This window comes from Scardinius erythrophthalmus (assembly GCF_964197995.2).
Source record: "Scardinius erythrophthalmus genome assembly, chromosome: 14".
NCBI lineage: Eukaryota > Metazoa > Chordata > Actinopteri > Cypriniformes > Leuciscidae > Scardinius > Scardinius erythrophthalmus.
The window spans coordinates 25,653,697-25,681,268 of NC_138234.1; the positions used below are offsets into that span (position 1 = coordinate 25,653,697).

Sequence of the window (27,572 nt, forward strand, 5' to 3'; positions counted from 1 at the left end):
AATAGATCTTGCTCCATAGTTCTATTTCCTGTTTCCGGTTCCATAACACTCACCACTTGACCTATGCATGTATGTATAGATGAATGTCTGTATGTTTGTTTGTTTTGTTTAGTTTAGTCATGTGTGTGATTAAGTTAATAAAACTTGTGCACAATTATGCATTTGGTTTCTGATTCTCTGTTTGCATACAAAGTCCCTTTTACGGTCTAGATCCTGTTACATGCTTTAAGTGCTGTACACGCTAAGGAATAATTATTTTTCAATGACCATGAAAGATACCCTTTTCTTAGAATAAATTAATAATCAAAGAGTTCTTTAGAACGAATAAATTGATTGTAATATTAATTTAACTTACCTCAAAGTTAATCTAATTAACTGACCCAAATATTAATAATTAATCATAATTGGTAATTATGGATTATTATTAATATTTCCCATTTGAGCTAATATTGTTACACTACTTAGATTCTGATTTATAGAAATGTTTCTAAATATAGACACAAAATAATAAATTTGTACCTCCACATTGTGAATATGGATTATTGAATTTTTAATTATGAAAATGTGTTTGAAATGTTTTGAATTGAAATATACACAGCTTAAATATTTAACCATGCTGAATTTCAGCACATAAAAATGCATGCCCTAAAAATACAATGCATTGAAATGCAAGCATGGTTAATGCAATGCATATTTTTTTCAAGTAGGCAAGTGCAATTCAACAGGCTTTTTTGTTTCAAAAACGTTTGCCATTATTTTACTTCCATACTAATCTCTGTTATCATGCAAGCACAAACATTACATGAAGTCAAATTAACTGTCATAACATTCTAATGCCATTTCATTCTGAGGGCAGAAACCATAGACAGTAAAAGAAATGGACACAGCGACCCCATAGACTTCATCGGAGAAAAGTGAAGTCAATAGAAGCACTCACTTCCTGATGGCTGAGCGCACTGCGCAGACTCAAACTGAGCTTGACGACGTAGATGTGACGTGAGCAACCTGTCTGTATTCTAGTAGCTGTGCCAAGAGAAATCTGAACCATTCCCTTCCGAAACTTGCAGAGACGGAGAGCGTGAGTAGGAGCTGTCCATGAGCTAGGAGCAGGAGCAACTTTTGCTAAGTGTTCTGATTAATAATTTTGTCATTTTGCCTCCACGTCCCCCCGATTGCCTGCGAGCTTCTCCTCCTGCATATACGGTAATCTCTCTACTGTGCGACAGAGAGTCACGTGGTTGTTATGACACAATCGTTAGCCTATTTTTTACAAAAACTGCTTCTACGGGGCCAAAATGTAAGATACAAGGTAATGGAGCCTTTTATACATTTTTGTATTTCTTTAGAAATAAATAATGGACAAATGGAGTCTTTAAATGCCTCAGATTTAAAGTTATTCGCTGTTAAAGTGACACCAAAATGAATGTCAATGGAGTCAATGGAATGCTAACAGCAGGTGATGGTCTGCTAATCAATGGCGGCCTCCAGGGAAGCTTCAGTTTCGGCTGATGGATTACCCCCTTGGCAGAAACTATGGTAATACAGGACTGTCAGTCAGCGGCCGTGGGCGGGGCCTCAGCAGTGTGACATCACACTGCTCAGAGAATCAAAACGGCATAATGAGACTGCTTTTGTTTAATGGGGATAAGGGAGATTTTTATCATTGTAGGGTGATTGTGTTCACACACTGCCAGCACGCATTTATTACACATTAATGTAATAACAGCACATAATGTAATAAGTATTACATTATTATTGTAATAAAATGTTCATAATGTAATTTTTTTCTCAAAACGCACTAAAATCTTGAGCTCATAATGTAATAACAATTATTACATTATGAGAAATTGATTACATTATAAACTCACCAAAAACATGTCATTTTTATAATTGTAATGGCTTTTTCAAAACATAATAAAAAAATAAAATAAAAATATTCCCTTACAGTACATTTAAAAAAAAAAAAAAAAAAAAATCTAACTCCAGTCTTAAACCACCTGCGAAATGCAACAGATTTAAATATTCACGCAATTATTATCATTATTATTATTTGAAAAACAAAGCATTGGTATTCCTTTACACAGTACATTTAAAAAATCTAAATCCAGTCTTAACCTGCCTACCAAATCCACCCGATTACTGATTCTACTACTATTACTACTGTACTACTGTACTACTACTACTGCTACTACTGTGATGCGGCAGCGAGCTATAACGCACATATGTGCTCTTTTTTTTTTTTTTTTAGAGGTTGAAATCAAATCAAATACTGCCAAACCACCCATACTACTTCTGAGGATGTATACTTCTTAAATTGTATGAAATTATGGAAATACATGGTTCAGATCACTCAAAACATACACTCACCTAAAGGATTATTAGGAACACCTGTTCAATTTCTCATTAATGCAATTATCTAATCAACCAATCACATGACAGTTGCTTCAATGCATTTAGGGGTGTGGTCCTGGTCAAGACAATCTCCTGAACTCAAAACTGAATGTCAGAATGGGAAAGAAAGGTGATTTAAGCAATTTTGAGCATGGCATGGATGTTGGTGCCAGACGGGCCGGTCTGAGTATTTCACAATCTGCTCAGTTACTGGGATTTTCACGCACAACCATTTCTAGGGTTTACAAAGAATGGTGTGAAAAGGGAAAAACGTCCAGTATGCGGCAGTCCTGTGGGCGAAAATGCCTTGTTGATGCTAGAGGTCAGAGGAGAATGGGCCGACTGATTCAAGCTGATAGAAGAGCAACTTTGGCTGAAATAACCACTTGTTACAACCGAGGTATGCAGCAAAGCATTTGTGAAGCCACAACACGCACAACCTTGAGGCGGATGGGCTACAACAGCAGAAGACCCCACCGGGTACCACTCATCTCCACTACAAATAGGAAAAAGAGGCTACAATTTGCACGAGCTCACCAAAATTGGACAGTTGAAGACTGGAAAAATGTTGCCTGGTCTGATGAGTCTCGATTTCTGTTGAGACATTCAGATGGTAGAGTCAGAATTTGGCGTAAACAGAATGAGAACATGGATCCATCATGCCTTGTTACCACTGTGCAGGCTGGTGGTGGTGGTGTAATGGTGTGGGGGATGTTTTCTTGGCACACATTAGGCCCCTTAGTGCCAATTGGGCATCGTTTAAATGCCACGGCCTACCTGAGCATTGTTTCTGACCATGTCCATCCCTTTATGACCACCATGTACCCATCCTCTGATGGCTACTTCCAGCAGGATAATGCACCATGTCACAAAGCTCAAATCATTTCAAATTGGTTTCTTGAACATGACAATGAGTTCACTGTACTAAAATGGCCCCCACAGTCACCAGATCTCAGCCCAATAGAGTATCTTTGGGATGTGGTGGAATGGGAGCTTCGTGCCCTGGATGTGCATCCCACAAATCTCCATCAACTGTAAGATGCTATCCTATCAATATGGGCCAACATTTCTAAAGAATGCTTTCAGCACCTTGTTGAATCAATGCCACATAGAATTAAGGCAGTTCTGAAGGCGAAAGGGGGTCAAACACAGTATTAGTATGGTGTTCCTAATAATCCTTTAGGTGAGTGTATATGAAAATGGAGGCGCCCTTATATGGTCAGTAAGCAAGCTTGGCTGTCCTAGTGAAAAAGTTTGGTACTGCGCCCACATAAAATCTTACTGAAAGCAATTTTTTTGGAGATATCAACCTAAAATTTGGAACACAACTTGTTTAGATTTTTGGCTTTAATTTTCTTGCAGTTAAGAAGTTAAGTTAAACTCCTATATGTAAATAAATTGGGAGAAAATAGTTGAATGTAAAATATATATATATATATATATATATATAATAATAAATACCAAACTAAGAGTATTAATTTGAAAGTTAAGCTTTATTCCAAAGCAGTGTTAACACAGTGTCATATTACTGTAACATCAGCAAGTATACTGAAATATCAAGCAAGTGTGTGTGTGTGTGTGTGTGTGTGTGTGTGTGTGTGTGTGTGTGTGTGTGTGTTGCTCCTGCAGCAGCATGTCTGTCTATCTTCATTCACATCTGTGGGATCATCAGATCTTAATACAGAAAACTATGATAAATGCAGAGTTACTATGGGCATTATTGTTATTTTAATCAGTTTACATGCCCACAGAGACTTATCCACTAAAAATCATTACAGGGTCTTTATCACATTCAAATTTTGCACCATAACATCTATTGTGTTGCTATAAATCAAATGTGGATAGTAACATCATCAAAATGCCACCAGTTTTTACCTCAGTGTTTTAATCCACATTTCTTTCAATGTATATGTCTTATTGACCTGAAGAAAAGAGGGGGAAAAACAAAAAAAAAAAAAATATTCAACAGGAATGTACAGTACCATTTAAAAGTTTGTGGTCTTTTTTAAATTATTATTCAGTAATGATGCATTAAATTGATCTAAAGTGACAGTAAATATATTTCTAATGATACAAAATATTTTCTATTTCAAATAAATGCTGTTCTTTTGAACTTTCTATTCAGCAAAGCTGTCCGTAACTGACCCTTCATGAATTGAAACCTCAACAAAAGAGGTCTATAATATCAGATTAATTAGCAAGATGGTAAAGATGCAGCAGCAGACAAACCTGGTGACCTCAACTAATTCACATATGAAAGTGCACAAACACATGTACTCACATGGTGTAATGTTCAGCTTCCCATCAGAACATGTCAAGGTCATAGATGGCCATCCCCACCCACTATATTTACAGTAATGTCCACTCTTTTTACCATGGGGTAAATAGAACTTTTCTGGGATGGCTTCCACATTGTGTCCTTCAAAAATCTCAGGTGTAATTTCGCATGGCTCTATGAAAGATGCAAAATAAAACTGATTACACTAAAAGTTCAAAACACTTAATGATGGGAGTGATTCAAGAGAATCATTTGGAAAAGAATGACTCACTTAGACATTTCGGAGGGGTCTCCCATTTCCCATCCTCACACTTATAATATCGCTGTCGCTCATTCAGCACATAGTGAGACTGGCAAGTGTACGATACCCATGTGATCTCATTACCATCCTTATACACGGGAATATAGTCTCCATTTTCAACATAAGGAGGTGGTGGGCAGATCTTACCTAAACAAGTAACAGTTTCAGACATATTTCAGTCCATTTTATGCAGTGTTTTATAGTGTCCCCTTAATCATTGTAACCGTTAATGAACATAAGTTGTTTGTAATATATATAATTAAAAAAAAATACAGATAATGTTCCACTAAATTCACAATCATTCCCAAGCTGTTGTTCATCATGGATCTAGTCAATGTTTTACCCACTATGTAAATGTGATTTTAGATTCATAACATTCTAGCTCACTCATGCAGACAAAGGCTCCACTCCATTCTCCATTTTCACAGATCCATTGTCCTTCTGGAATTTCATTGTATGGCTCGATGCACTTGTATCTCAGAACTTCTTTATTGTCGTACTCCTCTTTCTCCTTTATCAGTGTCATAAAATTCTTGCGTGGTTTCTGACACTTTGCTAACGGAACAAGTAAATGCATAATGTAAAATAGTGCCATATACATTATAACACATTTACTGCTTGAAAAACGTGCCCAATATTTTTTAAAGAAAACATGTGGAGAGAGGCTGAGTGGAGTCAGATTTATTCTTTTATATTTTACTCATTAATAACTTTGGATAAATTCAGGTTTTACATTATACTTAGTGTCTCTGATACTTTATTTAAAAAGTTTCTATCATCTCTTTTATTTTGTGAATTCACTGAGGATTAATGTAACGTGACACTAATCACTCTTTCTCTTGGCTTCAAGCAGATGAGAAGACTGCTTTATGGGAAGGACAGTTTAACATTAGATTATCATACTTACAGTTTTTATTTTATTTTTTTACTAATCTGTAAGAAGTTTTAAAAGTCAGTTATCATCACCAATCAAAATCTTACCTTCACATGTTGGTGTTTCTTCCCAAATTCCATTGCGGCAGAAAACTATATTTTCCCCTTTCAGTGAGAATGAACTTTGACATGCGTATGTTACACTAGATCCATCTATATAAAATTCTTCAGGTTTAGATGTTATGAGTGCATTTTCAACCTTTGGAGGAATGTCACAATGCTCACCCACTAAAAAAGAAACTCCATTAAGACTTGATTAACATTGTCGATTGATTGTCCACTATATGCTGTCGCTGCTCCTCACAAACATGCAATAAGAGTTTGAGAAGCTCACCCTCACACACTGGTTTCTCCCATGTACCTCTGATACATTTTATGAATGATTGAGTTGATATGAACCCTGGATCACATTCCACTTCAGCAGTTCCTCGATCACGACGGCTTTGCTTTAGTTTTCCATGGTGAACACTGGGAAAAGCTCCACATTCTTCCTCCCCTGTAAAGACAGAAAACAGGAAGCACATTTCAGGATACTATCATTCGTCTAACACCTGAGACTGACAATAATAAAACTCACGGATGCACCGAGGTTCTTCAGACCAAGAGCCTTTGCTACATGTCACTGAATCCCACCAGTTCCCAGTGAAGGGTTTATAACCCGTGTTGCAGGTGTAAAAGATTTCTTCCTCATTGGAGGGGTGGCTGTATATCAACCCGTTTTCCACGGATAGATCACGGCACGATCTCTGCTTTGCTGCGAGGAAACAGTTTAAAAACATAAACATTCTGATCTCATATGTTTTGAGTCGTCATTATGCAGACGTATAATGAATTGATTGGATATTGAAAAAAATTCAAGATAAAGGCAGTATGACTGAGAGAAATTCAAAGACAAAAACGAAAACTTCCAAGAAAGCGTAACCTCACAGAAAGGAACATTATTATCCCAGCCCTATTTCAAAACTGTGAACACAATGTTTTTACATTCTTTACAAGTGTAACTGTCGTAGTACAGTAAGAGCTGTGAGTGTAAAGTCCCAGGCTCGAATCCAGCATGGAGCAGGTCGAATAGGACCAGTTACACAAGTACAATATAATCTGATATAACCTGTCATGCAGTTCACTATCAGTGTTTCACCAGCAGTGTATGAAGATTTTTAAACTGGTTAGAGTTTCCATATTTAATGTTTTCTTGAAGACATTCTGAGAAGCACAAACGTCACACAACGACACAACTGTGTATATTAAATGTTGAAGTACTTGCACAACTAGTCAACACTCTCTAGAGATACAGTTAGATGTTTTGAGAAGTGCATATAATAAAACAATTATGTTCAAATCAATTAAATCTAAATGAAAAACACATTCAAATAAATAACAACAATAAAAAGAACTTGCCTTATTGGCCAGAATTAAAGAAAAACAACCAAAAGACGAAGCCGAGGAGTTTCACAAGTATCTTTGTTGGTCTGTCTCTGATACTCTTGTCTGCTTGGGGGATCAACAAGTTAATCATTTATCAAAGTCAAAGAGAGGTTTTTCTAACACTGGACTTCTCTGTGCACAAGTAATATTTTCACTGTTCGCTCTTGTTCTTCTTGGATCAAATCATAAAGTATATTGTGGTGAATTAATCTGTCGGGCATTTGAAATGAGTGAGATTGAAGAAGATTCACAACACCTTCAAACTTTTAAACAAATATACTTGAAAACCATCGTAGATCTACGAGTGCTCTGGAGTAATAATACATTTAATTTTTAATAGCGCTTTTCTAGACACTCAAATACGCTTTACAGTTAATTGGTTTACATTGAAAAAAACAAAAACAAAAAAACAAAACAAGGTATATAGACAGGCTCTGTCTCCCCAGGTCCGGCGCTTAGTTCTAATGGTCTTGAGTGTGTCAGCACCAACGGACCTGAGGAGGCGGGCGTGCGTGTCGCAGGTTAGTAGGACGGAGAGGTATGGAGGGGCAAGGTTGTTAAGGGTTTTGTATGTGAGAAGAAGTATTTTGAAGTTGATCCTGTATTTGACTGGGAGCCAGTGGTGTCAGGGTTCATGGATTCATTGACTCTCTCTCGCTATGTGTGTGCGTGTTGAGTGAATGGGCGCGGCTCATCAGCTGGCTCGTTATCCACTGATGAGCCTATCAGCGCCAGCTGTTCTGAATGAGGATGTCCTATATATTGTTTGCTCACTCGTCTTGTCTTTGTCAGATGGTTGTGGAGGTTCTCCTGGGTCTGTGCGATTGTTCTCCTGTTTCCAGTCCTGTTTCTAAGACGCTTCACCGAGGATCTTCGTTTCCACGTGGATCTGCATTCCGCCCACTGAGTCCCTGCGTTACCGAGTCTGCCCGAGTTTGCCTGAGGATCGTCTGCCACTCTGAGTTTGCCTGAGGATCATCTGTTTATTCTACACTGAGCTCACATGAGAATTATCTGCTATTTCTACACTGAGTGATTCCTGTGAATGCTGCCTGTCAAATTTAGCCTCTTGTCTTCTCTTTTTGACTATAATAAATACTTATTCACTCGCATCTGAATCCTTATGGACTTCTCACTGGCACGTAAACTTCACCTCCCCATCACTGCTTTAGAGAACACTATCACCATCAACGCACTCAATGGGCAAGAACTCCCGGGTATTACTCACTCCACTGGACTTATCACACTGATCACCTCAGGGAATCACACTGAAAGGACTTCACTCTACCTCACGCAGTCACCCCACGCTCCTATTGTCCTGGGTCACCCGTGGTTGGTAAGCACGGACCCAGGATAGAGTGGGGTCAAAACTCTGTTTCAGCTTGGAGTGATGACTGTTATGCCTCATGTCTTTCGTCTGCCGTTCCGTCTGTTTCTCGTTCTGTGTTGCAGGAGGAGTCAGTGAATCTGTCTAACGTGCCGCCGGAGTACCGCGACCTGAAGGAGGTGTTCAGTAAGTCTCGGGCTGCTTCTCTCCCTCCTCATCGTCCCTATGACTGTGTAATAGATTTACTGCCAGGTACGTCTCCGCCTAAGGGCAAGTTATATTCACTTTCTGCTCCAGAAAGGGAGGCTATGGAGAAATATATTTCTGATTCTCTAGCTACTGGGTTCATCCGCCCTTCCTCTTCTCCAGCGGGGGCGGGATTCTTTTTTGTGGGGAAGAAGGATGGTTCTCTGCGACCTTGTATTGATTACCGGGGGTTGAACAACAACACGGTTAAGAATACTTATCCTTTGCCGTTGATGTCTTCAGCTTTCGAGAGGTTGCAGGGAGCATCTATCTTCACAAAATTGGATTTACGTAATGCATATCATTTGGTTCGCATCAGGAAGGGGGATGAGTGGAAGACCGCTTTCAATACCCCCAGGGGTCACTTTGAATATTCGGTTATGCCATTCGGTTTATCGAACTCCCAAGCGGTCTTCCAGGCACTCGTCAATGACGTGTTGAGAGACATGGTTGATCAGTTCATATATGTTTACCTGGATGACATATTGATTTTTTCTTCGTCTCTCCAGGAGCACGTTCAACACGTCAGACGAGTGCTTCAGAGGTTGCTAGAGAATGGGCTTTTTGTCAAGGCGGAGAAATGCGCTTTTCATGCACAGTCTGTTCCTTTCCTAGGGTACATCATTTCGTCTGAGGGAGTACGCATGGATCCTGAGAAGGTTAAGGCTGTGGTGGAGTGGCCAAGTCCAGATTCCCGTAAGGCCCTACAGAGGTTTCTGGGGTTCGCTAACTTCTACCGGCGTTTCATTCGCAATTTCAGCCAACTAGCCGCACCTCTGACCGCCTTGACCTCCCCCAGAACTGCGTTCAGGTGGTCAGACACAGCTGAGGCTGTGTTTGCCTAACTGAAAGGCTGCTTTGTTTCAGCTCCCATCTTGATAGCCCCTGATTCTTCACGTCAGTTTGTGGTGGAGGTCGACGCATCAGAGGTGGGGGTAGGAGCAGTGCTTTCCCAGCGTTCTCTCTCGGACAACAAGATGCATCCCTGCGCGTTTTTGTCTCGTCGTTTATCTCCTGCTGAACGTAACTATGACATTGGTAACAGAGAATTGTTGGCAGTGAAGTTAGCGTTGGAAGAATGGCGTCATTGGTTAGAAGGGTAGGGGGTACCTTTTATCGTCTGGACCGATCAAAAGAACCTGGAATATATCAGAACCGCCAAAAGATTGAACTCCAGGCAGGCTCGGTGGGCACTTTTTTTCGGACGTTTTGATTTTTCTCTCTTGTACCGCCCGGGTTCCAAAAACATCAAACCCGATTCTTTGTTGCGTATTTTTGACCGTTCCGAACGCCCGTCTACTCCCGAGTGCATTTTACCCGAGACCCTATTTGTCTCCACACTCACATGGGAGGTCGAATCGAAGGTCAAGACGGCCTTAGAAGGGGTAACGCCTCCGCCCGGTTGCCCACCGAATCGTTTATTTGTGCCGGAGGGATTACGGTCAGACGTTATTCAGTGGGGGCATTGTTCCAACATAGCTTGCCATCCAGGAGTTAATCGCACCAGTTTTATGGTCAAGCAACGATTCTGGTGGCCACTTACGGCACGCAACATTCACAGTTTTGTTTTGGCTTGCTTTGTCTGTGCCACTGGTAAGACTTCCAATCGACCCCCAGATGGGTTACTCCAACCGCTGCCTGTCCCTTCGAGACCCTGGTCCCACATTGCGCTAGATTTTATCACCGCCCTCCCACCCTCTCAAGGGTACACAGTAGTTTTGACCGTGGTGGACCGATTCTCGAAGGTGGCTCACTTTATTCCCTTGCCCAAATTACCCTCAGCCAAGGAGACAGCGGTGACCATTGTAGATCACGTCTTTCGCTTACATGGCCTCCCGATAGACGTGGTTTCCGACAGAGGACCCCAATTTGTGTCCAAATTTTGGCAAGAATTTTGTAGATTACTGGGAGCGACCGTTAGTCTGTCCTCAGGGTTTCACCCCCAGAGCAATGGCCAGACCGAGAGAGCCAACCAGGATTTGGAGAGAGTGTTGCGTTGTTTGGCTGCCAGGAATCCTTCCTCTTGGAGCCAACATATCTCTATGGTGGAGTACGCCCACAATGCATTACCAGTGTCATCTACGGGCCTGTAACACACAGCAGATGGTCAGATCACCAGCTCTATCTCTCTATATGTTAATGTACTGAAATTAGCCTGTCTTCTGCTCTGAGACCTAATTAAATCACTGGTGTCCTAATCCACAAACACCTCTATTGCCTCAAGATTCTGCCTTCCTGGACACCAGACCCAACGGCGCCAACAAATGGCGCAAATCATTAACTGCCTATCTGAAAACAGAGATTCCTTACTGCTGACCTCGGAATTATGGCTTGGTGAACATCCGCTGACCAATAAGAGCAATCTCGAGAGAACCCCAAGGATCCTCTCTCTGACATTCATTTACATTTAGACACTCAGTCAACACGTAAGAAAACAACCAGACTCTGTTCGACCGCTAATCTAATCAAAACTAGTAACACGCACACACATAGACTCTCATCCCGTGCTCGGGGACAAAAGTTCAACGCAGCAGGATGAACCTTCAGTGACTCTTCCAGCACACACACACAAGGAAACACACACAGATCCTACCACGTGTGAATCAAAATCATCTTGTGAAATGTTTAAAATGTATTCTCTTGATGTATGCATGATCCCTTGTCCCAAATATTATGCCTATATAGTTTATTGATTTGTAATCCATTTGATGTGACTATAATCGCGAAAAATCATGTATCCGCGGGTGACTATGTCATAAAGATACCATTCGTGGTATCATTGTGCTCCATAAATCCCAACGGTGTGGAATCTTTAACCCAAAATCTCCGAAGACGCATTATTTTATTAAATCCAGTGTTATTAACGATAGGAACAAGTTTAGCTTCTCCATAACTATTAAGAAGGGGCGTGAGCCTCCGCAAAACGTCAGGAGGTAGTCACAATCGCCCTTCCAGGCGATTGGGTCATGCACCTAAAGAGGCTGGGCTTAACCCCTTCAAAATGCCGCGCTTCTCTGATCTCAGTGCACATCGCCAGAGAGAGAGAAACGACACGCCTTCTTCCATCCTTGGAAGCTTCGTTCGCGTTTATTTTCATTTTTCTTCCAAGTTTTATTTTCTTGAAACTACTTTTACTTCAGTTGATAGTCTCCTTCAACCAACCAACGAAATCAACTTAAAGCTAAAGTCATCTTGCTAAGTTTTCGCTCGTTTCCAGTCGCCATAGCAACCAGACGCTGTGACCTCTGTTTCGGTGACCACGTGACCAGACGCTTTGTCTACTCCGACTCGACGCACGGACACACAAAGGCCGAGCTTCACCCCGAGTAACGTAGATTTTAACTTTACAATCTTAAGTGCTGTTTAAAGTGTCTAACATTACTGTGTCTATTGGGGTTTCGTGTGAATGACTGAACTGTTCTACCTATCTCTAATTTCTCTTCACTCACACTTACACACTCTTTGACGCACACATCTGCACATACACACATACACGCCCACCTATTCACGTGGTCCTAGACAGCAACACACGGCCACGTGCTGCTAAAGGCGTGCTCCTACACACACACACACACACACACCTCTCCTTACCACGCTCTCAGTGTACACACACAAAACCCATTCTTAAAATTCTCTCTCTCTCTTATATTCTCCCTTTTCTTCCCCTACTCTAACCTTTGATCTTACGTTTATTTTGTTATATTCCTTATTTGCGATCGTATATTGTTTTGTTTATGCATATTTACTCCTGTGTGATTTAAAATTAGTATATGTAACCAGTAGCTCGTTTGAATAAACTTTGTTAAATCATTTGAATTAAGTTTGCCTGTTTGTTTCAATACTGAGTCCCTGAGTAGTGCAGATCTTTACCTCTTAACGCTCTACGATAAATTTTGCTATTGAAAGAAATCTCAAATGGTCTAAAACACTAAGATAAGTTATTTTCTTGTGGCCACAGAAAAGAAATTGTCTATCAGTGTTAAAGACGTGAGATTTCCGTTCAGATATTGTACCTTTTGTGTGCTGGACATACAGTTCGTACAATAAATGAACATTCTTCAACTTATACCTACAATTTCCCCAAATTGAACATATTCTACCCGTCTATATCAGGGAGTACTACAAGTAATTGTGTAACCGCTGATATAAGCCGAGGTTTTGACCAATTCCCTATTTGGTAATTCTTTAATTCATGTAAGCAACATATGCATATTCACATTAAGGCTAATTTGAGCTAATTAATTCCCTAACATAAGTCATTGTTGTTACACTCCGTTTGAATGTAGTTTAGGTTACCAGCCACCAATTTTTCCCAGTCTGGAATCCGAAGTCGCGGTCCCCTCCGCTCACGCGTTCGTCCAGAGGTGTCACCGCACATGGACCAGAGCCCGTGAGACTCTGCTCCAAGTGGGGGCGCGCACCAAGGCTAAGGCCGATCGTCACCGGTCGAGGCCACCCGTATACGTCGCTGGTCAAAAAGTGTGGCTTTCTACTAAGAACATTCCTCTCCGTTCCGTCTCTAATAAGTTAGCTCCTAAATTCATTGGCCCGTTCACTATCACCAAGATTATTAGTCTGGTGACAGTCCGCCTCAACCTTCCTCTAGCGTACAAGAGAATTCATCCCGCCTTTCATGTCTCCAAAATTAAACCCGTCTTTCGATCGCATCTTAATCCGCCTGCTCCGGTTCCTCCCCCGCCGCGACTCGTAGATGGGGAGCCTACTTATTCGGTTAACCGTATCCTGGAGTCTAGACGGAGGGGATTCCAGTACTTGGTGGACTGGGAAGGTTACGGTCCGGAGGAGAGAAGTTGCGTTCCTGCCAGGGACATTCTGGATCACTCCCTTATCGATGATTACAATCGACAGGTAAGGGTGTCTGGGAACGCCAGGCGGCGTTCCTAGGAGGGGGGGTACTGTCACGGTTCATGGATTCATTGACTCTCTCTCGCTATGTGTGTGCGTGTTGAGTGAATGGGCGCGGCTCATCAGCTGGCCCGTTATCCACTGATGAGCCGATCAGCGCCAGCTGTTCTGAATGAGGATGTCCTATATATTGTTTGCTCACTCGTCTTGTCTTTGTCAGATGGTTGTGGAGGTTATCCTGGGTCTGTGCGATTGTTCTCCTGTTTCTACGACGCTTCACTGAGGATCTTCGTTTCCACGTGGATCTGCATTCCGCCCACTGAGTCCCTGCGTTACCGAGTCTGCCCGAGTTTGCCTGAGGATCGTCTGCCACTCTGAGTTTGCCTGAGGATCATCTGTTTATTCTACACTGAGCTCACATGAGAATTATCTGCTATTTCTACACTGAGTGATTCCTGTGAATGCTGCCTGTCAAATTGAGCCTCTTGTCTTCTCTTTTTGACTATAATAAATACTTATTCACTCGCATCTGAATCCTTGACTATTTTCCAACGCACCCATGACAAGTGGAGGTTGTAGAGGACAGGGGTGATATGATCACGGCAGCAAGTGGAGGTGAGAAGGCGGGCAGCTGAGTTCTGTACATATTGAAGTTTATCAGAGTAATCGTAAATCCCTAAGTGCATCGTAAGAAGACAGAGTTATGAGGTCACCTGCAGGACAACCGGCAGATTACACCCTTATTCAAGTGCAATGTGATTATAAGGTTTCGATTGTACTTTAAGTTTATTGTACACTTTATTAGTGTACAATATAGGGCAGAAAACAAAAACAAAAATATATATATAAATAATTTAATCCAATAATTTTAATATAAATTAAATGAATGTATGAAATATGCTTCAAAGACTGGGTAAAATAGGGATGAACTAAAAAAAAATCTGTCAATGACTTGTACCATGTATTGGGCATTTCTTGGTTGGCCATCATGTGGTCCCATCATGCAATCTTTGACCTCCTCCTCCATCACCTCTTCATCTTATTCCTCCCTGTTAGGACACTCTCGTATGTCCTGACTACAACTACAAAGATTCTCAAACTGCTGAGGTGTCTGGCTGCAGTCTGGACAACAGAAGATGGAGGCTGAGGCCTGGGAGGGTTGTTTGGAGGACTAGGAGATGTGCTGGGAGATGGCAGATGAAACTGATAGTTTCTCTGAGCATGAAGGACCTGACTCAGGCTCAGGTTGAGTTACCCCTACTCCTCCATGGATGTCAATACCACCACAAATGCCATCTGAAGCACTTGTGACAAGTATTTACAAGGCCTTTTCTTCCTCTGCTGTGAGAAGGGAGGCCCAACAGCTGTTTTATTAAATGTTGTCCTCTGCAGTGCCCATTTCCTTTTAGCAAGGCTTGCCACTTCTTCCTGACCTCCTTCCCTGATCTTTTAATGCCCTATAGTTGCAGTCAGTTTTCTAGCAATATCCTCCTAGATCTTTTGTTTTTGTTTAATTGTTTGAGTGCCCTTAAACCTGCTGAAAATAATATGTTTGTATAGCTCCACCTCATCTAAAATGACATTAATCTCCTCTTTTAGAAAAAAATATTTTTTTTTTTTTTTTTTGGTTCAGCCATTTTGCTGGTTTCTCCACCCGAAGGTTTGTGCTTTTTATAGATTTCAAAATACAATTGTGTGCTACAATTACGAGACATTCTACAAGGTGACATTTCAGCACTTGACAAACGGACAGCGACTGTTAAGTAGCACTTAAAGCACAGCTGCGTGCGATATTGCTAAGTCCGTTTTTGTGAAACGCACGTGAAATGAACAAGAACGTTCGTAAAGTCGCTCGTAGAAAATCCTCGTAAGTGCTAAGATACATCGTTATCTGGAAACGCAGCCCCCCCCCTCCCCCTTTTTAATAATCTGTAAGAAGTTTTAAAAGACAGTTATCATAACCAATCAAAATCTTACCTTCACATGTTGGTGTTTCTTCCCAAATTCCATTGCGGCAGAAAACTGTACTCTTCCCATTCATTAACAATGAGCTTCGACATACATATGTTACGCTAGATCCATGTGCATAAAACTCTTCAGGTTTAGATGTTATGAATGCATTTTCCACCTTTGGAGGAATGTTACAACTGACGTCCACTAAAAAAAAAAAAAAAAAAATGTTAATGGAAATTCATGAAATCCAGTAAGACTGAGATTAACACTGTCAATAAATAGTGTCTATTTTCCACTATATGCTGTCGCTGCTCCCCACAAACATGCAATAAGAGTTTGAGAAGCTCACCCTCACAAACTGGTTTCTCCCATGTACCTCTGATACATGTAATGAAGCGTTGACTTGATATGAACCCTGGATCACATTCCACTTCAGCAGTTCCTCGATCATGAAGGCTTTGCTTTAGTTTTCCATGGTGAACACTGGGAAAAACACCACATTCTTCCTCCCCTGTAAAGACAGAAAACAGGAAGCACATTTCAGTCCACTATCATTCGTCTAACACCTGAGACTGACAATAATAAAACTCACGGATGCACCGAGGTTCTTTAGACCAAGAGCCTTTGCTGCATGTCACTGAATCCCACCAGTTCCCACCAGTGAAGGGTTTATAACCCGGATTACAGGAGTAAAGGATTTCTTCCTCATTGGAGGGGAGGCTGTATGTGAACCCGTTTTCCACGGATAGATCACGGCATGATTTCTGCTTTGCTGCGATGAAACAGTTTAAAAACTTCAAAATTCTGATCTCATATGTTTTTGAGTCGTCATTATGCAGACGTATAATGATTTGATTGGATATTGAAAATGTTCAAGATAAAGGCAAATTCTCAATTTCTCTGAGTATGACTGAGAGACAAAGACAAAAACGAAAACTTCCAAGGAAGCGTAAACTCAAAGGGACATTACAGTTCCCCTTCAGGGACTACCGCTGCGTGAAATCGCAGTGGGAACGCCTCCAGCGTAGTGTGTCTGAAGCATGAATGAAATCAGTCAATGGCGAGACGGAACGTAGTAGGCGGGTGACGTCACCGACCAGGAAACTATAAAGCACCCCTGAAACACAAGCGAAACAGCCTTTGTTACTTCAGCATCGATCTGTGTGTGTGTCTGAAATCTGTCTATATATATATATATATTATTGAACGGGTTCCTCCTCCCAGCAGGGAGTCAGGCTATTACAGCCGATACTTCATTGTTCCAAAGAAAGACGGAGGGTTGCGTCCAATTTTAGATCTGCGTTTCTTAAATCGCACTGTAGGGAAACTCAAGTTCAAGATGCTGACTCTCAAACAGATCGTGTCACAAATCAGGTCCGAGGACTGGTTTGTCACGATAGATCTAAAAGACGCCTACTTCCATGTGTCTATTCTTCCTCAACATCGGAAGTTCCTGAGGTTCGCTTTCGGGGGCGAAGCGTACCAGTATCGGGTTCTTCCGTTCGGCCTAGCACTCTCACCCCGAACATTCACAAAATGTGTGGATGCGGCTCTAGTTCCTCTGCGCTTACAGGGTATCCGCATTCTGAATTATATAGACGATTGGTTGATCCTAGCTCATTCGCAGTCTCAGGCGGTTCGGCATCGAGATGTCGTTCTCGCTCACATCAAGAAATTGGGGTTGAGGCTCAACGCCAAGAAGAGTGTGCTTTCTCCAGTACAGAGATTCATTTTTCTCGGTGTGGGGTGGGATTCGACGACGATGCAGGCACAACTTTCCCCTGCTCGTATGGCTTCGATTCTCGCTGCAGTGAATCAGATCAAGCTAGGCCAGTCACTCACTGTAAAACAGTTCCAGAGACTGTTAGGTCTCATGGCAGCAGCGTCCAACGTTATTCCTCTTGGCCTGTTGTACATGAGACCGCTTCAGTGGTGGCTCAGAACCAAGGGTTTTTCCCCGAGGGGAAATCCGCTCCGCACGATCGTGTGTTCGCGACGGTGTCTTCGCGCCCTGGTCATGTGGAAGGATCCTCGGTTCTTGTCCCAGGGCCCCGTGCTGGGAGCTCCTTGTCGTCGCGTGACGCTAACGACGGATGCTTCCCTCACGGGCTGGGGGGCGATCATGAGTGGTCGCCCGGCTCAGGGTCTGTGGCAGGACCATCATCTCTCGTGGCACATAAACTGCTTAGAAATGTTGGCAGTGTTTCAGGCTCTGAAACACTTCCTCCCAGACCTGAGGGGCCACCATGTGCTTGTCCGCTCAGACAACACATCGGTGGTCTCTTACATAAACCATCAGGGGGGTCTGCGGTCGCGTCCATTATGCAAGCTAGCCAGTCAGATCCTTCTATGGTCCCAGGGGAAACTTCTGTCTTTGAGAGCGATTTATCTCCCGGGGTATCTGAATCGAGGGGCAGATATACTGTCGAGGCAGGGGCCGAGGCCCGGGGAATGGAGACTTCACCCCGAGGTGGTGGAGCTCCTGTGGGAACATTTCGGTCGTGCCGAGGTAGACCTTTTTGCTTCCAGAGAGACATCGCACTGTCCACTGTGGTTCTCTCTCAGCCATCCAGCCCCGCTGGGGTTGGACGCTATGGTACAGGCGTGGCCGAGGTCACGCCTGTATGCTTTTCCCCCGATCGCTCTGCTCCCAGGAGTTCTGGAAAGGGTTCGCCGGGACGGAGTCAGCCTACTCCTGATAGCCCCGTTCTGGCCGGCCCGAGTATGGTTCTCGGACCTTGTGTCCCTCCTCGACGGCTCTCCCCTAGAGATTCCGATCAGGAGGGACCTACTCTCTCAGGCGTGTGGGTCGATCCTTCACCCCCGCCCAGAGCTATGGAGACTATGGGCTTGGCCTCTGAGGGGGCTCAGCTCATAGAATCTGGTCTCTCGACTGAGGTCGTTGAGACCATTCTCCAATCCAGAGCTCCCGCTACGAGGAGGTTATATGCCGCGAGGTGGAAACTTTTCACCTCTTGGTGTGGAGAGCGCCAACAGGACCCAGTTAACTGCCCGGTTGGTACAGTGCTGGAGTTCCTGCAGGCCCGTTTCTCCACGGGGCTATCCCACTCCACACTAAAGGTGTACGTGGCGGCCCTGGCTGCTTACCACGTCCCTTTGAGTGGAGTTTCTCTTGGGAGACACCCACTTATATCTCGCTTCCTTCGTGGCACTTTGAGGCTGAGGCCAGCAGTACGCACGAGGGTGCCATCATGGGATTTGGCCATCGTTCTAGAAGGTCTCTCCCTAGCTCCTTTCGAGCCCATTGAAGAGGTTTCCGAGAAGTTCCTTACTCTCAAAACTATTTTCCTGCTTGCTATCTCGTCTCTAAAGAGAATTGGAGACATTCAAGCGCTTTCGGTTGCTCCCTCGTGCCTGGAATTTTCACCTGGTATGGCCAAGGTTTTCCTTTATCCTAGGCCGGGTTATGTTCCTAAAGTTCCAACTACTGTAGTTAGACCTGTTATACTGCAGGCTTTCTGTCCTCCTCCGTTTGTGACGTCGGACCAGGAGAAACTTAATTTGCTCTGCCCAGTGCGGGCTCTAGATGCTTATGTCCACAGAGCTGCCCTGTGGAGGAAGTCCGAACAGCTGTTCGTTTGTTTTGGGCAGCCCAGCAAGGGGTGCCCGGCATCTAAGCAAAGGATGAGCAAGTGGGTGGTTGAGGCCATCTCACTTGCTTACGAGTCGGCCGGTCAGCCTTCACCTTTGGCTGTACTGGCTCACTCCACCCGGAGTATGGCTGCTTCTAGTGCTCTCCTTTCAGGAGCTTCTCTTCAGGACGTTTGTGATGCGGCAGGCTGGTCCTCACCGCACACATTCGTCAGGTTTTATAGTCTCGATTTCAGCTCCACTCCTGGGGCGCAAGTTCTTTCGTCAGCCTGTGCACCTTGATTTCACACGACGGGGCTTGCTCGCATGGGGACGTGGGTATTGCGTTCCCACTGCGATTTCACGCAGCGGTAGTCCCTGAAGGGGAACGTCCCGGGTTACGTATGTAACCCTGGTTCCCCGAGGGGACGGACGCTGCGTGTCCTGCCATGCTCCCGGCATCCCCGTGGATCGCTTGCTTCAGTAACATCGTAAGCTGTTTCGCTTGTGTTTCAGGGGTGCTTTATAGTTTCCTGGTCGGTGACGTCACCCGCCTACTACGTTCCGTCTCGCCATTGACTGATTTCATTCATGCTTCAGACGCACTACGCTGGAGGCGTTCCCACTGCGATTTCACGCAGCGTCCGTCCCCTCGGGGAACCAGGGTTACATACGTAACCCGGGACGTTTTTTTACCATTACAGATTTTTCAATACATTTAACAATTTTCCAAAACTCTTAACACACTTAACACTACATCCGTCTGTGTAAGCTATACTATTAACAAATTTCTTGTTGCTTTAACACAAAATGCATATAATTAACACAAAATAAATGTGTTACAGTTTTTACCAATTGCTTACACACGTTTTCAAAACTAAGTCTACTTTTTTCAAAACTCTACACACAATTCTCAAAACTGCACACACAAAATGCAAAATGCCTCACATCTCCTTCAAAATGCAACACTGCATTCAAAATGCCATAAACACATGTCAGAATGAAGCATTTGCATCAAATGGCAAACACATCTTTCATAATAGTACATTTTTGGATATACCGTAAACACTGTTGTTCTAAATCTAAAGCTCTTTGGTCTTTCATAGGCTTATACTGTATCTACATTTCAATACAATGTTCTACAGTGAAAGTAATCTGGTGTAACAAGTACACTGTAAACACCAATGCAAGGTAGAAACAGAAAATATTTGCAGTTTTTCTCAATTGTTTACACACAAATACTGGTACTTGAGACACAATGACCACAACATGTAACTCATTCACCAACCGCCTGAACCAATTCTGCTAAACTACAAGCACAATTCCTGCTTTACACTCAGAGTGCAATTCTAAAACACACCTTTTTCAAAACACTACACATAATTCTCTGCTTATGGCACAATTTTCATTCAGAAAATATCTTGTTTTCACAAGGAACACACTGCCATTCAAATGTGCACACTGACTCATCACATGGGCAAACACCCGCCACAATCAGCAATCAGAGCTTTAGCATAAAAGAGCAACAGGTCAGCTCTTCAACAGGTGAGCTCTTCAATGGAGCAATGGATGCCAACATTGGATTTTTTTTTTTTTACTGTAACTGTATACAGTAAATTCTTCTGTTGTTTTGTATGTAGACCACTGTATGTACAACTTTGTGTTGGTTGGGGATGTACACTGTGTACATTGTTTTTGTGGGGAAAATACAGTTTTTACCAACTGCTTACACACAAAATCTTTTCATGTCACACGATTTTTGAAACCTCTCACTCAAAGTGCAAAACTACATGCCAAATCTTCAAAACCATAAGCTATTTCTCAGCCTTTGACTCAGTTTTCAATTGCATAAAACACTTTTTGCAAAACACTACACACAATTCTCTACCTAAAACACAAAGATCTATCAGGAAGTGACTTGCTTTCCTTTTCCAAACACAACCAATCAAAATGCTACACTTATTCACCAGGTCACACAGACACACTCCTCACATGTGCAAACACTAATTGCTTAACTGATCACTAACCAATCACTGCTTTACTGTAGTATAGGCCTAAATAGGTTACTTTCACTGTAGAACATTGTATTGAAATGTAGATATAAGCCTATGAAAGGCCGAAGAGCTTTAGATTTAGAACAGCAGTGTTTACATGGTATATCCAAAAATGTATTATTATGAAAGAAGTGTTTGCCATTTGATGCAAATGCTTCATTCTGACATGTGTTTATGGCATTTTGAATGCAGTGTTGCATTTTGAAGGAAATGTGAGGCATTTTGCATTTTGTGTGTGCAGTTTTGAGAATTGTGTGTAGAGTTTTGAAAAAAGGAGACTTAGTTTTGAAAACGTGTGTAAGCAATTGGTAAAAACTGTAATAGTATAGCTTACACAGACGGATGTAGTGCTAACTGTGTTAAGAGTTTTGGAAAATTGTTAAAAGTGAAAATTGAAAAATCTTTCATAGCAATCGTAAAAAACTGTAGACACACCAAAATACAATTTACTTTAGAGAATTCAGACTTCTTGAGTCATGTTTATGCAACATATGAACAGGAAACAAAGGGCAGGTTCTGGAATAATTGCCATGTTCAAATCTGAACTCTGTAGCTTACTGTATATTGTATTGATCATAGATTGTGTTTTGCACTGCAGTTTCTTTTGAAGCCTCTCTACATTTTTGTTTTGTTGGGTTTGGGTCTTTTGATGCAGACATTCAATAAAAAAAGACCCATCTCAGAGTGCTTTATAGAATGTACGGTTACAGTATACCATATGGTCATGCGATTGAAAGAACCTCAACACCTGAGTGTGTTTCAGATGGGAATCAGCTGTGATTTATATATTTGCATAATTCAATCAGCTGTTTCTCAGTAACAATAGAATAAAATACAGGGGATATATATATGTTTCAATTCACAATATAAACAGTGGTTTACCTTGACTTTAGTCTGTAAGGGTTTAGAACATGGTGTTATCTGTTCTGACATACAGTGTTAAAGCATTGGTAAATTTGGCAGTAAAAATCCATTGTTTTGGTCTTGTTTGAGCTTGTGTGTAAAAGAAGTTCAAGCATTTTAAATTGGTGTTAATTGTATGTATTTTGTGTTAAAGCAACAAGAAATTTGTTAATAGTATAGCTTACACAGACGGATGTAGTGCTAACTGTGTTAAGAGTTTTGGAAAATTGTTAAAAGTATTGAAAAATTTGTCATAGCAATCATAAAAAACTGTACTCTGTTCATGTTTTTCATTGGATCATGTTCTTCTTGAATCAAATTATAGTGAAGTACATTATGTGACGAAACAATCTGTCCCATAGAGCATTAAAAGATTGAGATTGAAGAAGATTCACGACACTTTTTAACTTTTGGACATTGTAAAAGTACAGTCATTGCAAAATGAATATGTATCTCCCGTTGCAAAATGTGTCCATTAGAATTGAGTAATCTATTGAACTGACAAAAAAGAGATGCAATCACATCCCCATCTGTGCGAATGGCTGGACATGTCACAGCTAGGCAATAAAATATTACAATAAATACAAAATAAAGTAACCAACAAACCAATCACTCAACAAATTATTTTAGTTATTATTTTAGTTATAATTCACTATAGTTCCGAAGTTTATGACTGAGAGAAAAATCTAAAGAAATCAAAAATATCAAAAGAAGAAAAAAGAAAACTAGTTACTGAAGAAAGCGTACCTTCACAGATAGGGAGAGTATTGTCCCATCCTTGAGCTCTGCAGGTACGCTGATTGATTCCGCTTGTTATTTCAAACCTGAGAACACAAGTACAAGTGCACACTTTTTACAAGTACAAGGAGTGTTAAACTGAAAAGGACAGTGTGCATGTCATACAAGAGAATAAAAAGCATAAAGCACATTTACCCTTTCTTGCAAGTATACAACACTGTTGCTCCAAAAACAAACTCAGATCCTGATATAAGACTAAAATCACCATTTGGTGTGTCCCCTGGGTGACTGCATTTTTTCTCTGCAGAAATCAAACAAGTTTTACTCTGCATTATGATATTGATTTAATAAAAAATAAATAAATGATGTGGTCATTGGTTATGTGGAATTGACTCACTTGCACATGGTCGCTTAATGGGTGTCTTCCACTCTCCTTTTTCACATTTTAATCTATACATTCCAGTATAACCTGTCGTGCAGCTCAGCCTCACTGTTTCACCATCACTGTATAACTCTTTCACAACTGGTTCTGTGTTTTCATAGTTAATATCTGCTATACGACATTCTGAGAAGCACGAAAAAATGTAACACAAAGACATTTTGTACATTAAATGCTGAAATACATGCACAACTAGGCAACACTTTCTAAATCTACAGTTTGGGAAGTGCATATAATATAACATTTATATTCAAGTCAATACAATCTAAATTAAAAAGACATTCAAATAAATAACAACAACAAAAAATCACTTGCCTTGACTTTGGGCAAAATTTAAGGAAAACAACCAAAAGACGAAGCCGATGAGTTTTACAGGAACTCTCATTTTGATCTCAATTCACAAGTATCTTTGTTGGTCTGTCTCTGATACTCTTGTCTGCTTGGGGATCAACAAGTTAATCATTTATCAAAGTCAAAGAGAGGTTTTTCTTACACCGGACCACTCTGTATACAAGCAATATTTCATATAAGTGAAAAAAAAAAAATCTTATCTGATGCAGAAACTCTTATTAGATTTACACAAACCGAGAAAGTCAAAAAGCGTTACTTTGTGCCCCGCTCTCCCCTATTACTTAATAAAGATTAGTTATTAGTAATACTTATTTTGAATACTGTGAATTACCGCTTTTAAATCAATAACACAATTTTGGAGAAAGCCAGAATCCCCAGTTTTAAATTATTGTTTAGATTTAGTTTTTAAAGTATACTATGGAGAGGATTGCATGAAATTAAGAGCAAAAGTATTAATTTTGAAAAGATATGGGCAACTCTAAAATCAAAGAATATTCTATAAAATAAAGGAATACATATCACATTAATTATATTAATACATTTTTATATAACCCTCTCCCCTTTTAATTATAATTATGTATTATTTTATTTATTTATTTATTTATTTAATATTATTATTATTCAATATTTAAATAATATCACTTGACTTATTAGGGGTTATGTGTCATTTGATAAAAATATGTATTCTGCACAATCTTCTGATCAAAACTTCCACATAATAGACGAAAAAACGCTTTCAAACAACTGAACATTAAACATTAACAGATGTTTCCCTTTGCTCAAAAACACATAAAATAACACTTCATTTCAACATGTACTCTTCATTTCCAGCCATGTGCAAAGCATCCTGGGAACTAACAATGGTGTCTCTAAAACCGCATAATTGATCAAATTCTCTTAAAATAAATAGGTAGCCTTTTTTTCCTTAATTTTATAAGCTTAATCGGTTCCTCAATTTAAGCCTCAAACTGTGTGTTTCCTTAAAAAAATAGGAAAATGTATCTCTTAATAAAATATACACAATATTTTTAATTATCACTTTAAAGTTTTTTAATGAAAATTACAAGACCCATGATGAATTGTTTTACACTAGTGTTGACTGCATTCAGTGAGCTAACCCTTCAACTACGCAAGATATTTTAACAAATAAACAATATTCCCTACAAAAATAAAAATAGGTTTATCAGTTACTACAAACCACGCTTTTTTATCTTGTGAATTTTGTCGATTTAATTTTAACAAATGCTCAAAAATTTGACTTTTATGCTTATTGCTATAAAATAATCTATTCAATTCAGGGTTTTTAGTATTTACACATCTCAAATTCTGATAACAGGGTTGCAAAATCACAAACCTCAGAACTTAACTTATAAACGTCTTATAATAGTTTAACATTTATTTTCACAGTCAGCATTTCACAGTCACAAGAACTCTTTTTTTCAATATTTATTGGGGGAAAAAATACATTTGTATAAATTTTTCGTGTCATATATTGAACAATTAATTGTTTGCCAAGAATCACATGATAACCATTTGCAAACAAAGTTAAAGACCTTTGAGTTTAACAATTTAGTGTTTACATAAAAAGTAAAATCCAGTAAATGACATCCAGCCTTTACATTTCCAACTCTTTTTTTCTTTTTTATGTGAGATAAGGAGGATCATCTAGGTCATAAGAGACAACAACAGTTTAAGCACAGTCAGTCGAATACTTTAAGGCTTTGTGAATCTTCTTCGATCTCACTCATTATGCTTTATGGGACAGATTCATTTACCACATAATGTACTTCATGATTTGATTCACAAAGAACATGAAAAACATTAACAGAATTAAAGAGTTCAGAGGTGAACATGGCATGTTGGAACCTTTGCTTCATGTTCATGTGTTGAACAACTGTGACTCAAGGATTTTGACTTCTCTAAAGTAACGTTTCTTTTGGTGTGTTTAAATGGCAACTTATGGTTCAGAGTATTTATTTTTTCCCACATTAATTTCCCACATGTCTAGTACAATTATGTGGTTTTGTTTTATTAATACAGTATTTACTTTTTCCTGGATATACTTCCAAAGAATGGAAGTGAAATGTGACAACATGCCCCATAGGTGGGGTACATTGTAACATGTGAGGGGCACATTGTAACATGACATATGACAGCTTAAAATGTTATCTGATCTAATAAAAAAAAATATACAAGACAAACTAAAATATTTTCTAAATAGAATACAATTAAAAAAAGTTTTCATATAAAATAATGGCAATTGTTAATAATTAAATATAAACTCATTTTTGATTTTTGACTACGAACACAGGAAAACACAGCTATACAACATAAAACAAATAAATAATTAGTCATTTCTGAACATTGACTCTCAGTCTTTATTCACCTTTTTCTCACGTTTTCTCAATAAAATTAATAAAAGTATAGAATATAATAGCATATTTCTAATAGGGGCACATTGTAACGCAGTGTGACAACATGCCCCGCCTGCACAACTGGGATTTACAGTTTTTTTCAATCGCTAACAAGCGCTTACCCATACTTCAGATACTTTTTCTAAACTCTTAACACAGACTCACACCTACAAAACACAACTGGCCAAATGGTTAATTGTCTTCTCAAAAACACATTTTGTTAAATATATACTAACTCTTCATTTCAAAACAGAAAACACGTTTCTCTGCGCACACACTAACTTTACCAAAACACTGGAAATCTGACTCAAAATGAAATAATTCTGTCAAAGAATAACACTTGTTTTCACTTCACAAGGTACATGCATTCAATCAAAGTACGCCAGGTTTCAAAATCCTGGCTATTGTTGACATTACTAAAACTGCATAGACTTTTATGTTTCAGTTTTACAGGTATTTGCATGCAAAACGTGCAATCCACCGTTTTACACTAAATTTCTTGGTTGGGAACTGTATGTCCACATGTACAGTACAGTCAAATTCATAAGCATTCCAGTAAAAAGCAAATCAGTTTTTATTCCTTTACTGTTTACTACAGGAGGTACAGTAGAAACACGGTTTGATAGAACAGAAAAAGTTTTACAGTATTGCTTACAGTGAACAAAATATCCATTAAACACACAAGAGCATTGTGAACAAAAAAACAACAGCAAAAAAAAAAAAACATAAAATGACTGTATCTAATCTCTGCGATCTTCAGGGTTAGGCCACATGTTTTCATCAAGATCACATCTGATATCATCCAAGGCGATGCACCTGGGATAAAACTGCTTGGTATGTCGGATCCACCCTTGGTGCCAGCATCCATGACTTCAAGGAGGGACATCTGCTCATGTGGCTGATGGTCATACAGTTAACCTTCCACCTCCACATTACATTTTGTTCAGGTCGTTACATTTGAATCCTGCCTCATCTATGTATATGAAATCATGAGGGGCCTGGTTGGCCTCCAATTCCATAATTCTCAAAACAAAGATTATGTAAATCATGTCATTACTGTATACTATACTGTACTGTGTAGGTTACCTACTTGCAAAGTGCAAAGCTTATAGAACTGGACATTGAATTGAATATACAGTACACTATACCTGGACATATTGTCGTTGTAGCTCCTTGACTCTCTCACTGATATATTGTTTTTGAACTGATATCATTGCAGAAGCAGAGGTTTTTATAAACTTTCATATTGTAAAATATTAGTACAATTTGAAATAACTGATTTCTGTTTAAAAATATGTATCTCATGTAATAAATTGTGTAAAATGTAATTTATTCCTGTGATGAAAAGCTGAATTTTCAGCA

General features: G+C 40.3%; 1 protein-coding gene across 6 annotated transcripts; it reads right to left on the reverse strand.

Moving 5' to 3' along the window:
* Nucleotides 1-3,866: 3,866 nt before the first annotated feature.
* Nucleotides 3,867-23,883, reverse strand: LOC308702096 (complement factor H-like). Of its 6 annotated transcripts, none has more exons than XM_081384738.1 (15): nucleotides 23,761-23,853; nucleotides 23,404-23,571; nucleotides 23,202-23,307; nucleotides 23,016-23,092; nucleotides 16,313-16,492; nucleotides 16,070-16,231; nucleotides 15,745-15,924; nucleotides 6,481-6,657; nucleotides 6,238-6,399; nucleotides 5,952-6,131; nucleotides 5,358-5,525; nucleotides 4,941-5,117; nucleotides 4,673-4,843; nucleotides 4,267-4,313; nucleotides 3,867-4,048 (listed from the first exon to the last, which is right to left on the reverse strand). In XM_081384738.1, exons 1-14 carry the CDS (start codon nucleotides 23,828-23,830, stop codon nucleotides 4,306-4,308), a joined length of 1,986 nt encoding a protein of 661 aa, XP_081240864.1. In that variant the 5' UTR covers nucleotides 23,831-23,853; the 3' UTR covers nucleotides 3,867-4,048; nucleotides 4,267-4,305. The 6 variants fall into 6 exon arrangements, with proteins under 6 accessions (XP_081240864.1, XP_081240863.1, XP_081240866.1 ...); XM_081384737.1 differs by having other exon boundaries at nucleotides 3,867-4,065; XM_081384740.1 differs by lacking the exon at nucleotides 16,313-16,492 and having other exon boundaries at nucleotides 23,761-23,883.
* Nucleotides 23,884-27,572: the final 3,689 nt, after the last annotated feature.